Genomic DNA, 15,024 nt, shown 5'->3' on the forward strand with positions numbered 1-15,024 from the left:
ACAATTTTGTTAGAAATCACACTATCAGAATTTTTCTAGCTCATTAAACACTACAAATAAAACTATAAAATCATTTATCAATCTATTTAAAACTTTAAAGAATTGATGTTATAGTATTGTTTAATACCTTTCACTTCTATGTTCACAAAAAAGACTACTTGAAACTTTTATTTTGAAGCCTTGAGTTTTTGTTTTAAATAGCAAAGCATGACACTTCATAGATGCTCTTTCTCTACTGCACAAGTAACTTTTATATGGAGAAAACAGACATCCGTTCAAATGAAAAACAACTCATATCTATAATCCTAGAACTCAGGAAATTGAGGCAGGAGGATTTTTTCCAACTTGAGGCTATGCTACACAATAAGTTCCAAGTCTGGGCTGCAGTGCAAGACAATGTTTTAAAACAAACACCACCACTTAAAATACATCTGGTTATAACAGAAGCTTAAAAAGTAAAAGTAGACCCTTCATGTGAAGTACTTGTTAATGTCCTAATCAAAAACAAACAAACAAACAAAAAACCCAAACAACAACAACAAAAACCCCAAACCATTAGCATCAAAAGATCAAACTGTTAACAGATACTGTACTTACTGAAGTATCAGAGTAACCAATCGAATTGCTTCCACAGCAACATCATATTCTTTGTCAAGAGTCATTGATACAATGCGATCCTGAAAGAAGTTACAAACAAGTCAACCTTGAATATAAATGAGCTAAGGTAGGCTTAAGGTGTTCTAAGGCAAATATGCAATACCAAGAAAAGGTAGGAAGTTATCACTAGTCTATTTTCTTTTTCTAAACCCAGTCTTACTATGTAACCTTTGCTGGCATAGAGATTCATTTGCCTCTGCCTCCCAAGAGCTGGAATTAAAAAGGAGTGTGCCACCATGCATCCCTTGGGAAGTTTTACTATTAAAGCCAACTTATACAAGTGGGATGTGGTTTTTGCATGTTTGTTTGAGACAGAAGCTTGCCATACAGCCTTGGCTAGCCTGAACTAACTACGTAGACCAGACTGATTTAGAACCTACAGAGATTCACTGGCCTCTCCAGGGCTGTGATTAAAGGTGTACCTGAAAATGTTTCTCATCAACTGGCATTTCCTAAACACTATGTCAACTAAACCTTCAGTTAAAAAACCAACACATTTCAAAACCTTATTTTAAGCAATAAAGTTCCTTTAATGCTGTAAGTGAGAGCTCCTGTTGGATACATAAGTTGTGAAGTAGGTTTATTCATTTATTTTATATGACCTTACTTAAAAAAAATAAAATACAGGTGACTAGCAGCAAGATGGTGGATTAAAAGCCATGTATGTAAGACTGCATAGAAGAGAGCAGGAGAAAGCCACCACTACAGAAATATAAGAAAGAACTATTAAAAACAGATATAGGAGAAGGCGGGATTTTCTCTGTAAAGGCACCAGTTGGTAACCGTAGCTACACAGAACTCTGAGAACTGACTGGAAAGCTACTCTACAGCCAGAGAGAGAGAGAGAGATGGGTCTTCCTGCTGAAAACTCTGATGTGGTGTGAACAGAAGAGAGTGGAGTACAAGTTTTAAACGAGTACCACAGAAAGGGTAAAGGGTATGAAGTGTAGAGACAGGCTAGGCTCAGCGCCCCTACCTCCTTCACTGCCCTAAGGAGCAGGAGATGGAGACTGTAGGAAGAATGCAGCGGAACCTGGGGTATGCTGCAGCACCGCGGTAGTACCAGGAGTGCCTAACCAGCACGGACTGCAACAGGAGCACAGGTGGGTAAGGCGGTGTCAAACTGAGATGACTCAATACTGCTGTGGTCCCCACAGAAGATCAGCTAGCCATCACTGAATGAAGTATGCTGACTGATGGAAAAAAGGTAAATACAAGTGGCTCGGCTTTCTATATTCCCCTAGAGCCTCAGCACAAAAAGCCCTATACCCACCAAATTATTTCCAAAGGACCAATGAAAGAGACAGTCTAGAAAGATTAGATCAAAGAAATATGGAAGTGACCTTAAGCCAAAACAAAACAAAAAACAAACAAATAAAAAACACCTCTCTGCATAGACATAGAATTACTTACACAAACAGCCTATTCTCATTATTCCTTACATTCAGAGTCAGATGTACTACCACCACCACCACCATCATTACCATTACCACCACCACCATCATTACCATTACTACCACCACCACCACCATCATTACCATTACCACCACCACCATTACCACCACCACCATCATTACCATTACTACCACCACCACCACCACCATCATTACCATTACTACCACCACCACCATCATTACCATTACTACCACCACCACCAGCAGCACCATTACTACTACTACTACTAAAACCCAAGACCATATCTTCTAAGCTGGAAGAAGCATTAATTCAGGGCATATTTTCCTTTTCTGGATCATTATTATTATTTTATCATTAAAGTTACACTTATTTACTTTGTGTTTGACTGCATACATACAGAAGGCAATCAATGCTTCTCTTCTTCTAACATGTGGGCTCTGAGGAAATCTCAGGCCGTTGGGCCTGGCATTAAGCACCTTTGCCTGCAGAGCCATCTCTCTGGCACTCACACACACACACACATATGAACGCACGCACGCACACACAAATTAATTTCCCCCTTCTCCATTTCTTCATTTCACTTCTTAAACTTGATTCTCTTAGCAAATACACATGCAAACACACACACACTCCTTATTACATTTTTTCCAACCCTATTGCTCCAGTCCTTGAACCTTGTGGCTAACACAGGGAATGCTGGCAAACCATTGTACTTTTATAGCAGTTTGACTCCATGGCTCCCTCTGCCCTCAACATGAATTGAGGCAAAGACAGTCTGACCAAAAAGGAAAAACAATCAAAAACAAAACAAAAAACAAACAACAACCCATCCCACACTAAATAATATAAATAAAAAAACTGGAAAAGGGGGAAATTAAAAACAACAGATTATAAAACACAAAAACACGAAGATTCTACTGTAACCCCCCCCGACAAATAACATATCAATGCTCCAAACCAAACATAATATAAAAACTAAAATACCCACAGCAATTTCACAGTGCTACTTCTAAAAATAGTTAATGATCATAGAACTAAAACAGATAAGGATATAAATTCAAGACCAAGTCAAGAACATTCTAAAAAAATTAGATAATTTAATCAGTCACTTGGTAGAAACTTTAAAAACAGAAAAGAACAAGTCAGCAAGGGAACTTCTTTCAGTGAAGATACTGAGAAGAGCTAAAGTGAAATTGAGCAAATGAAAAAAAATCAACCAATAAATTAAAACAACACAGCAAAAAGCATAAAAAAATATAAGAGCAAATGGAGGAAAAAATTTCAGGGATGGAGGACAGAATCAAAACATTAAAAAAGATGAAGATGAAGTGACTGGAGAAAGACACAAGATTCAATGTATATCATTTGTCTCTAAAAATAACTCATAGACTTCACACAGAAACAACTTAGAAGGAACAAAGAGGGCACTACAAACTACGGGGAAATAAATAAGAAATAAGTATTATAATAATCTAAGACCCAAACTTAGAGCTAATAATTCTATAAAACAAACACTAAAAACATCATAAAAGTCACATCATAATGGTGAAGACCTCAATATTAAATTCTCATACTTAAATAGGTCTTCCGAAATGAAAAGTAAGGAAGAAATGGCAGAGCTAAATTATATTACAGATCAATTATCAATATTTAACACATGTAAAATATTCCATACAACAGGTAGAAGGATGAGGTTCTTTCCTATGGCACAGAAAGCCTTTCAGATAATTGTAACCAGGCAGGCAGTAGTGGTGCACGCCTTTAATACCAGTGCTTGTGAGGCCAACCAAGTCTTCAGATTTCAAGATCAACCTAGTCTACAGAGCAAGTTCCAGGACATCCAGGGCTACACAGAGAAACCCGTCTTAAACCACCCTCAAAAAAAAAGAAGGGGGAGGAGAACGGAAAAGAATTTTAAGCTAAAAGAAACAGTTAACAAATAAAGACTTGAAATAATTAATAGGATATAATCAGATCATAGTAGAAAGAAATTGGACATGAACAGTAGTTAAAACCTCAAAAACAGCACAAATACTGGATGACATACATTTGAATAAATGATGGATAACTGAAGAAATAAGGGGGGTTAGAAAACTGCTAGGATCAAATAAAACCCACAGCATGACCTACCAGAACCTGCCCTGGGATACATCCAAAGCAGTCCTGAGAAGAAAGCTTACGAGTCACATTTAAAAAACTCAAAGATCTCTAATAAATAACCCAACCTCTATACATCTCAAAGCTCTAGAAAAACAAGAAGCCAAGCACAAACCAATACACAGAAATCATTAGGGGAAAAAAATTATGAAACAGAAGTCTAAAGGGATAGGTGGAACTAACAAATCAGAACTGTTCTTTAAAAAGATTAACAAAATTGATAAAATCCTAGCCAGAGGAAGCAAAAGAGAAAGAAGGCCTAATCAATAAAATTACAGATTAAAAGGGAGATATTTGAACAGACTTCAAAATAATCTAGATTGTTACTGATCACTTTGAAAACTTATTTCAAAAAGCTGGGCCGTTAGAAAAAATGGATAAAATTCTAAATTCATATGACTAATGCAAATTACTGATACACAGACTTACAATAAGCAGTAAGACTGATGCAGCAATAGAGATTCCCCACAAACAAAGCCCAGGAGTGAGGATTCAGCATTGAGTCAATGACACTTTTAACAATCTAATGCTAATGACTCTCACTACGTTCCATAAAGCAGAAAGGGAAAGATATTTACTGTATCAGTTCTATTAAGCTAGTCTTATCCTCATATTAAAACTAATAAAGATACAATAAAAATGAAAATATGTTGAAATCAAATCTAAAAACACATTAGGATCCTATACTACCAATAATTTCATCCCAGATATGCAAGGTTGGTTTAACATATGAACATCAATGACTATAACAAGTCACATGACAGACTTAAGACATACAAATAAAATAGAAACAGGAAAAAAAACTAGCAAAGTTGAATATGTTTTCACAGCAAATGTCCTGAAGAAATTAGAAAGAGCATACCTCAAAATAATAAAAGTTACATAGGGCAAATCTATAGGCAATAGTATAGTAGGTGGGAAACAACATTTTCTCTAAAATCAGAGAAGAGAAAGGTACTCCTCTCTTCACTCTTATTTTTCAGAATTGAGCTTGAAGTTTAACTAGAGCATCAAGCCAAGAGATACATAAAAGAAAAACTTTGTACAAAAAAGGCAAATATGCCTATTTGCAGATGACATAACTCATGCTCATCAAACAACAGATGCTAGCAGGAAGCAGATTGATAAATTTGGTAAAATTGCAGGATACAAAAATCAACATAAAATCCGGCAGCCTCTTCATACACCAACAAGTAATTTGCTGAAGAGGAATTAGGGAGGAAAAAAAAAAATCACATTTACAATAAGCTCAAAAGTGATCGGAGGGTGAGAAGGTTCAATAGATAAAATATTTTGTTTCATAAGCTTAGCAACCTGAGTTTGAGCCCTGAGACCTATATAAACTTGGAGGGAAAAACACTTGAGTTTGAAGTTTTCTTTTGACTTCCAAATTTGTATCATGGCATGTAAGGTCAAACAAACAACAACAACAACCACCCCCCCCAAAACACACAACAAAACAAAATGAAACACCTAGGAATCAAAACAATGAAGTAAAGAATTCAACAAACAATATTTAAAGATAGTAAAGAAATAAACTGAAGGTGCTAGATGATAAAAACGACCTAACCCTTCTAATGCTGCGACCCTTTACAGCATTTCCTCATGTGGTTGTGACCCCAACCACCCTTTAACACAGTTCTTCATGCTGTGGTGACTCCTATAATTTCGTTGCTGTTATGAACTGTAATCTAAATATGTGTTTCCTGATGGTCTTAGGCAACCTCTGTGAAAGGACTGTTTGACCCCAAAGGAATCACATGACACCCAGGTTGAGAACCACTGCCTTACACGCTTTGGTTGGTAGAATTAATGTTTTACAGATCATAATAATCCTATGCAGAAAGACTACTACTGGAGACATCACAATACCTGACTTCATATTATACATAGTGACAATGACAAAAACAGCAAAGTATTGGGACAAAAAACAAAAACAAAACAAAAAAACCACAAACAAAAACAAAAACAAAAAAACCAAAAACCCCAAAACAAAACAGATATGATGCCAAAGTCCTCAGAAACAAACACACACAGGTAAACCTATCTAAATTTAGGCAATATTGCAAATAGTACATGCTAGAAAGCCAAACCCAACCAAAACAAGCCTATTCAACAAATAGTGTTAGCAAAACAAGATATCCACTTATGAAATTATACCTTTATTTCTTTTTCCAGGATCAAAATTAATTCAAATGGATTAGAGATCTTAAAACCTGAATAAGCTGGAGAGATGGCTCAGATGTTAAGAGCACCGTCTGCTCTTCCGAAGGTCCTGAGTTCAATTCCCAGCAACCACATGGTGGCTCACAACCACCTGTAATGAGATCTGGTGCCTTCTTGTGGTGGGCAGGCACACGTGTGGGCAAATATTGTATAAATAACAAGTAAATCTTTAAAAAAAACCTGAAACACTAAAGTTATTGAGGGGGAACACTTTAAGATATAGACATAGGCAATAAGTTTCTGAGTAGCAAAGCAGACAGTCCAAAGAATTAAAGAAGATGACTATCTGAAACTAAAAAGCTCCTTCACAGGAAGGAAACTGTATAGGATGGAAGAAAATCTTTGACAGCTATACTTTAGACAGGGTGGCAGTAGCTAAAATATATGAAGAATAGTAAAAATCAAAACTGAAACTCCCCAACTGTTGAACTAAACAGCTCTCAAAAGAAGAAATAGAAATGACCAGTAAACATTTAAAAAATACTCAACATTCTTAGCTGTGGGGAAATAGAAATTCCATTTTGAGATCTAGACTTATCCCAGTCACAATCACCAAAAAAGGAAAAGATGAGTATAGGTAAGGACGTGGAGATAGAGAACCTTATACACAGTTGTAGAAATTTATTCTCTTGCAGACTTTATAAAAAAAATCAGTGTGGAGGTCAGTGCTTATCCCAAAGACTGTATTTCACCACTGAGATACTTATATATCCATGTTTTTTTACTATTCTATTTACAATGGCAAGAAAATAGAATCATTCTAGATGTCTGTCAACTAATAAGATTATGAAAAAATTAAATTTTATTCAGTTATAAAGAAAAGTGAAATCATAAAATTTCCTAGAAAACGATAGACCTGAAAATTATTAAGGAAGGCAACATTCAGAAAGAATAACAGCACATGCTCTTCTTCTCACATGTAAACTACATATTTTAATAATTGTTTATCTATATGAAAGTGCTAGTGGGGAGTAAGTAATGGCACTGGAAAAAGGACAAGAGGGGAAATGGGTTTTAAGAAAGGGGTAACGGGTAAAGAACATACATGATACAAAAGCTAAAAGAAGCCCCTGAGGTAGAAGGGTAGAGGGCAGGCAGAAGAATGGGGACAAAGCTGGGGGAGAAGGAACAACAAAAACTAGGCACATTGAAAAATGTCACAATGACACTAAATACTTTGCAAGTTAATAAAACAATAATAAAAATTATAAAGCAAACACATCATGGTAATGCCATTTGTCAGTGAAGATAAAAGTTTATCATTCTAACACTTACCTTAAATCGATTAGTAAATAGCTCCAATTTGGGGAATAATTCTCTATTGGTATACAGGCTTTGTAGAGCTTTCAAACACTTCAGTCTGACTTCCCCTTGCTTCAGAAACACAAAGAAAAACAGAAGAAGTGGTCATTTCCATTCTTAAAAGTAAAAAAAAAAAATGAGTATGAAGAATAAAATAAATCTCAAGCTAATTATTCAACTTATTTCATACTTAAATTCGATCTAAATGAGAAAGATCAACTGCATAGTCTGAGTCAACACAAGATTTAACAAAAATGCAGGAAAAATTCTTAGTTACTTTAAAATAACTTAAACCTTTATTAAATATTTAGAAACTATGTCTGATGACAAAATACTGTCCATATGCCCTTGTGGTACATTAAGTGTATAATCTATTATTGTTGTAGCTAGAAAATGGTATGCTCGGGCTGGAGAGATGTTTCAGAGGTTAAGAGCAGTGACTGCTCTTCAGAGGTCCTGAGTTCAATTCTCAGCAACCACATGGTGGCTCACAACCATCTATAATGTGATCTGATGCCCTCTTCTGGCAGGCAGGCACACATGTAGATAGAGCACTCATCAAATAAACAAATACACAAATAAATGAATCTTTTAAAAAATGGTATGCTCATTTATTCTGCTTATAACTACAGAATGATCATCAAAACAATTTTCTATTAGAGAACCATCATTTATTTATCCAAACATTTTAAATGCTTTTCTACATCACTGAGAGGAAAGCAGCTAGGGAAACAGGTAGGTAGTCAACTACTTAAAACCAAGACGAACTCCTATTGAAAAAGAAGAGTCTTAGAAATGCTATCTATTCATTAGAATACTGCTATCTCTTACTGAGCTAAATGTTCATCCCAGCAGAGCATCCTAAACAAAGTCATTGATTTTGAACAGAGGATGTTGAGAACAACGTACATTCAATATCATCTAGAAGTTTATGTAACACTATCGGAGAATTCAAATAAGATTGAGGTTTCCATGCTTTAATTTCATACTTAAATTCAACATTTAACAATGTCAATCCACTCCAGAATCAAACAAAATTAGATTTTAGTTTTTAATTCAATAGCTTGTTAGCTGCACATGAAATGACACATACACCAGCTAGTCTGGCATTTATAAAATTGTTCTTAAGAATTACATAAAGGAATATAATGATAAAAGTTTGAACAAAGTATTCTGTGGAATGATGTGATTTTTCACATTGAGGATTTTTGTAACATCACTATCTTCCACAGTCATTAATGGGATGAATGAATGAGATGTCACTAAACTCATCTGTAAAGAGATATGCATAATTGCTTTAGTATAAATACATTTTCAAGTAATTTCTAGATATCACTGAACAAAATGATGCTTTCCCTCTAAGGGCTAAGGAGGAACTTAAAGTATCTGTGCATAGCAAAAGACCAACCAAGTCTCTTTTACTTGGCTAGTCCTTTAGCCCCTGTCTCTGTCTCTGTCTCTCTCGCATATATATATGTGTATATATATTATTTTTAATAAGACAAGGTTTCTTTGTGTAGCCTTGGCTGTCTTGGACTTGCTTTGTAGACCATGCTGGCCTCGAAATCACAGAGATCTGCCTGCCTCTTTCTCTTTGAGTACTGACATTACAGGTGTGTGCGCTACAGAGCTGCGCTGATATTGGGTCTTAATTCTACCCCTTTTGTGGGAACTGACCGTAGCCAAGAACCAGCCAGAAGAGATCCAAAAGACTTGAGGATAAAACTGTGTAACTCAGGGCTGGAGACACAACTAAGAGGTTAAAGGCACCTGTTGCTTTTCCAGAAGACCGGAGTTCAGTTCCCAGCATCCGTGTCAGGCTTTTTGCAACTGCCTACAGCTTCAGCTATGGGGAATCCAATGCCTTCTTCTAGCCTCTGCAGGCATGTACACACATGGCAAACATTCATACAAAGACATACATATAAATAATTCTTACTTTTAAAAAGTATAATCTTATTTCCTGTAAGTAATAAAATATAAAGTGCATTTGTTTTGTTTTGTTTTGATTTCTGTGTTTTCAAGACTGAGTTTCTCTGAGTAGCTTTGGCTGTTCTGGATTCTTTGTAGACCAGGCTGGCCTTGAATTCAGACAGATCCTCCTGTGTCTGCCTCACTGAGATTACAGATGTGTACTACCATGCATGGTTGCAATTTAATTTTTAAAGTTCCTTGTGAAATCATATGTAAAGGTAAGAACTTCTCCCAAAAGGAAGAAACAAACATCATAATAAAACTCTGAAATCACATTTTTGTTTGTTTTCTTCATTTATTATACTTTCCTCATTTTCTTACTGGCTACAGTTGAATACAAAACCTCAATAAAGTCACATGCTGCAAAGTTATGTTTCGGTCAAGGAAGGATTACATACATAAAATGTGTGAGATAATAATGAAGCCAAAAAGTTCGTACTGACTAGGAGCACTTTGGCCATTTAAGCATCAGTGAAATGTGTTATTGATGTGTTTGTGATCATGAAGGTATAGACAAACTACTGTGTACATAGAATTCAGTATAATATAAAATATCCAATAATAGCTATATTACTTCCTTATGAATTCACTGTAGTATATTTATTATTTTCATATACCTAAGAAATTTACAGTAAGGCAGTATGCTGAGTAACAGCAGCCTCAAACATTTCATGTTTACCTAGTTTCTGGTCTACTTCAAGATGTCTATAAAGTGAGTTATCTATATTATCTCGTTTGTACATAAATACACTATATAAATTCGTACATAGATGAAAGGGTCAAATGATCCATGTCTCAGAACATGACTCCATTAAGAGACCAATAACTCAGAATCAGGATTGGCTTATTGGGGCCATGGCCTAACAGAGAAGATGCCACGCTAGTCTTTTTTTTTTTTTTTTTTTAAGACAGCAGCCAGTGCTCTTAGCCACTGAGCCATCTCACTAGCCCCCAAGGAAGTCTTTTAAGATTGCACTTTGGACTAGATTAGTTGAAGATGACAATAAGTGACAGTTACTGATACAGAATAGCAGTGTATTTGCTAATATTCTTACCTGCGGGTGAAAGGCCATGTATGCTAACTGTGTAACACTCAAATATGTGAAGCTGTGCTGCCAATAACAAATACAAGAACTGCAGAGTTGAACGGTGGCTGTGAGTGAACTGGCTAGTTTGTTCACCCATGTGACACAGCTAGAGTCATCCTAGAGGAGGGAACCTCAACTGAGAAAATGCCTTCATAAGATTTGGCTGCAGGCACGGCTGCAGAGCATTTTCTTAATTAGTGATTGATGTAGAAGGGCCCAGTCCATTACTGATAGTGCCACCATGGGCTGAAGGCCTGTGGCTCCATAAGAAAGCAGGCTGAGCCATATGGAGCAAGTCAGTTAGTAGCACCCTTTAATGGCCTCTAGGTTCCTGCCCTGAACACCTTTAATGATGAACTGCAATAAAAAAACAAAGTAAGTAAAATAAACTGCTTTCTCCCCATCTTGCACTTGGTCACAGTGTTTTGTAAGAGCAATAGTTATCCTAGAACACTAAGTGACACTGCAATACTAAAAAGAGAAAATGACAGGTCCAGGTCACTATATGGCCAGTTCAAGCCAAATGTTGCTTTTAGACAAAATTTAAAGAGACGTTCATCTCTTGTTTATAAAGAGCTGATTATAATGAAAGCCAAACCCAATTGCAGAATGAGAGATGCTGGCGGTCTCAGAACTAGAGACTGACAGAAGAAGTTGCCTGATCTTAAACATCCAGCCTCAGGTATTCTGTCACAGCAACACACGTGGGGAGACAGTATACAACAATTGTGGAGGGCAACAATGACACAGGGGAGGCAGTGGAGAATCTGCAGAACGAGCTCACAGAATACGGTACACTAAGCAGCAAGATAGGTGGAAAGCCGACACAAGTACTATGCACACACAATGAAAAGAGACCAACAACTGGTGAGCAAAAAGCAAGAACAGTTTTCCAGATGTAAAGTCACAACTTTATACGTAAGTGACAGGACCAACTGCTTTCCAAATACAGTCCTAAAACTAAGACCAGAAAACATCCCCACAAAATTCCTTTACCAAGGCTCACAGGCTAAAAAATAAAGTACAGCATGGGCATGAAGAGATAACACTGATAATTCTCAGTGACAACTCTTAATTAACTAAATCCTCTCAGACACTTTGGTACTTTATCTATCACGTGTCTAGGATGCCATAGGAACTTCCTACTAATTAAATTAGGAGATATCTATGAAAGAAACTTAGATATCTGTAAAATAACTTTATGAATAAAAATTCCCACTTTGGTACTTGGTTTTTTGGGCACCACTATTCTCTGAAGCAAGTTTTATTATGGTGCTATGAGGACTTTAAGGTATCACTATGACCAAGCCTCACTGAAATTTGAATTATAATTAATACAGTATCCAATTTATATTAGGTGATTCATAAGTAATTTTAATGATTACATATATAAACAAGAAAAAACTCAGAATATAATAAATAGGGGTACAATAATGTATATATTTATTACATAGTTTTTGTTAACATTTCTGAAGAATTCTCTTTGGAAAGAAAATGTTTTAGGTGGCTTGATGAAGCATGCCTTTAATCCCAATATTGGAGCTAGAGGCAGGCAGATCTCTGTGAGTTCAAGGCCAGCCTGGTTTACAAAGCAAGTTCCAGGACTGTTACATAGAGCAACCTGCTCTTGAGAAACCAAGAGGGAAAAAAAGTGTTTCAAAATGCAACACAACAAGATGACTCAGCTGGTCAAAGCACTTCCTGTACAAGCCTTTGTGATCTGAGGTCAATCCCAGATTCCACAGTGGAAGGAAAGAATCCATTCCTAAAAATTCTTCTGACTAGCACATGCATTGTGTGTGAATAATACTTCTGTTGGTTTTTACTCATCTTGCTTCTTAGACTGCATATTGTTCTTTTAAATTTTATTTTTATAATTAATAAATACATTTACTTTACATCCCAACTGTATACCCCTCCCTTCTCTCCTCCTAGTCCTACCCCCACTCTCTCCCCCTCCTACTCATCAGAAAAAGGAAGGACCCCCCCAGCCCATCAAGGCACATTAGGACTGAGCACATCTGCTTCCTCGTGGCCAGGGGGAAGTGATCTAAAGCATGCAACAGAGTCCTTGTTAAAGAGCCCCCTGCTCCCCTTACTAGGGGACCACATGAACAGCAAGCAACCCATTGGGTACATATTTGTAGGGGGCCCAGGTTTCAGTTCAAGCATGGTCCTTGGTTGGTGCTTCAGTCTCAGCAAGCCCCTCTAGGCCTACGTTAGTTGCCTCTGTTGCATATTGCTCTTAAAGTGACCTGAGTTGGATTCCTAGCACCCATACTATCTGATTCACAACTGGCTGTAACCCCAGCTCCGGGGGATCTGACACCCTCTTTTGGACTCTACAGGCACCTGTATGCACAAATACATGTACCTCATATCCTCTTGCCACATAATTAAAAATGAACAGATTTTTAAAAAAGATTTATTTATTATTATGTATACAGTGCTCTGCCTGCATGTACACCTGCACACCAGATCTCATTGTAGGTGGTTGTGAACCACCATGTGGTTGCTGGGAATTGAACTCAGGACCTTTGGAAGATCAGCCAAGTGCTCTTAACCTCTGAGCCATCTCTCCAGCCCCAAATGAACAGATCTTTAAAACTGATTGTTGTTGAGACTAGAGAGATGGCTTGGCAGATGAGAACACTTGTGGCTCTTGCAGAAGACCTAGCTTCAGTTTCTAGCACCTACATTTAGGCTCACAAACATCATTAACACCAGTCCCAGAGGAGCTAACACTCTATTCTGACCTTCTCAGGCACCAGGCATGCACATGATTATACATATATAGATGCAGGCAAAACACCCATATACATAAAATGAAATAAAAATAATTTAAAATATTTAATTTTAAAAAAATGAACGATGCACCAGGCAACGGTGGCACACGCCTTTAATCCCAGCACTTGGGAGGCAAAGGCAGATGGATCTCTGAGAGTTTGGGGCCAGCCTGGTCTACAAAGCGAGTCTAGGACAGTCAAGGCTACACAGAGAAACCCTGCCTCAAAAAAACCAAAAACCAAAACCAACCAACCAAACAAAAAAAGAATGATTTCTACAGTAACCAACATCAAATTAGTATCTTTCCAGAACTGGTGATCATTTATAAAGATCAGTTAAAATTGCTAAGTGTTACATTAATGTAGAAAATACTCTCTTGGAGAATCAAAGAACTGAGATGGAAGTGAGAAAGAATGAAAGTATTAAATTTTAAACTCATTAAAAAGATTCATGGATGACTTAGAGTATGTGAATACATTCACGTGAGTACACTGTAATTCTACAGTCTTTCAAACTGTAAGAAAATGTTCAAAGATCAACCTAAAGTGAGCTTAAATAGAAAGGTCTAAATTTACATGAAGATTACACATGGAAAACTAAACCAAACAAAGTAAAACATGTAATCTAGTCTTTCTCAGAGATTTGTATTCAGGAGGAAAATCATAACATCCTTCAAATGTGGTACTGAATCTTTTAGTCATCAACTAAAAATCTGTATGCTAAGCAATGAAGATGTGATAGTATGTCTGCATCCATTCAAGACTTTTAACAGCAGAAGTGCCACAGATCTTACAGAGCTCTCAATGATAATTGGTGCAATGTTGGGAATTTTCAACATTGAGAATACTAAATATTTTGAATGTTTTTATTATCGTGTCTGTGCACATGTGTGAAGACAAGAGTACAACCTTATGGAATTGGCTCTCCTTCCCCTCTACATGAACTCAGGCTGCAAGGCAAGGCTGCTGCAATAACACCTGAGACACCTCATCAGCCTGTGTACTCAGTATCTTTATAGTAAACATTGACAGTGATAAAGCACAAAAAACAAGTCTTCAAACATTACTAAATTTCCCTTTAGACTGGCAAATGTAGTTATATTTAAAAAATACTCTTATAGTTGTATCTTAAACAATTTAAAAGATACAACTATTTAAAAGAAACTCATAAATGTCTTATATTTATGAATTGGTAGTAAAGTTATAGAAATGTCATTTAAAAAAAACTTAATGAAATCCTATCTTTCTTTATTTTAAGGATCTCCTATGTAGGAGTCGATGTCATAGGACTTCTTTTGAATCTAAGTCTTTTTTCTAAAAAGCTATAGATGAATCAATCTAAACAGGTTTAGTTAACTCAAGGGCTCTAACAAATCTGCTTTAACTCTGACTTACTGTAATATAAGCCATACTCTAAT

The 15,024-nt window shown here is 36.5% G+C and overlaps 1 protein-coding gene across 5 annotated transcripts in view; it reads right to left on the reverse strand.

Moving 5' to 3' along the window:
* STAG1 (STAG1 cohesin complex component) overlaps positions 1-15,024 on the reverse strand; it is a 311,613-nt gene that overhangs the window by 98,736 nt on the left and 197,853 nt on the right. For all 5 annotated transcript variants that reach the window (XM_084752355.1, XM_084752352.1, XM_084752353.1 and 2 more), the window contains 2 exons: positions 7,732-7,830; positions 598-677 (listed from right to left, as the gene is read on the reverse strand). In XM_084752355.1, the coding sequence (XP_084608481.1) occupies positions 598-677; positions 7,732-7,830 (179 nt within the window). The remainder of the gene's footprint in view (positions 1-597; positions 678-7,731; positions 7,831-15,024) is intronic.

This window comes from Acomys minous (assembly GCF_964271855.1).
Source record: "Acomys minous genome assembly, chromosome: 13".
In the NCBI taxonomy this organism is placed as follows: domain Eukaryota; kingdom Metazoa; phylum Chordata; class Mammalia; order Rodentia; family Muridae; genus Acomys; species Acomys minous.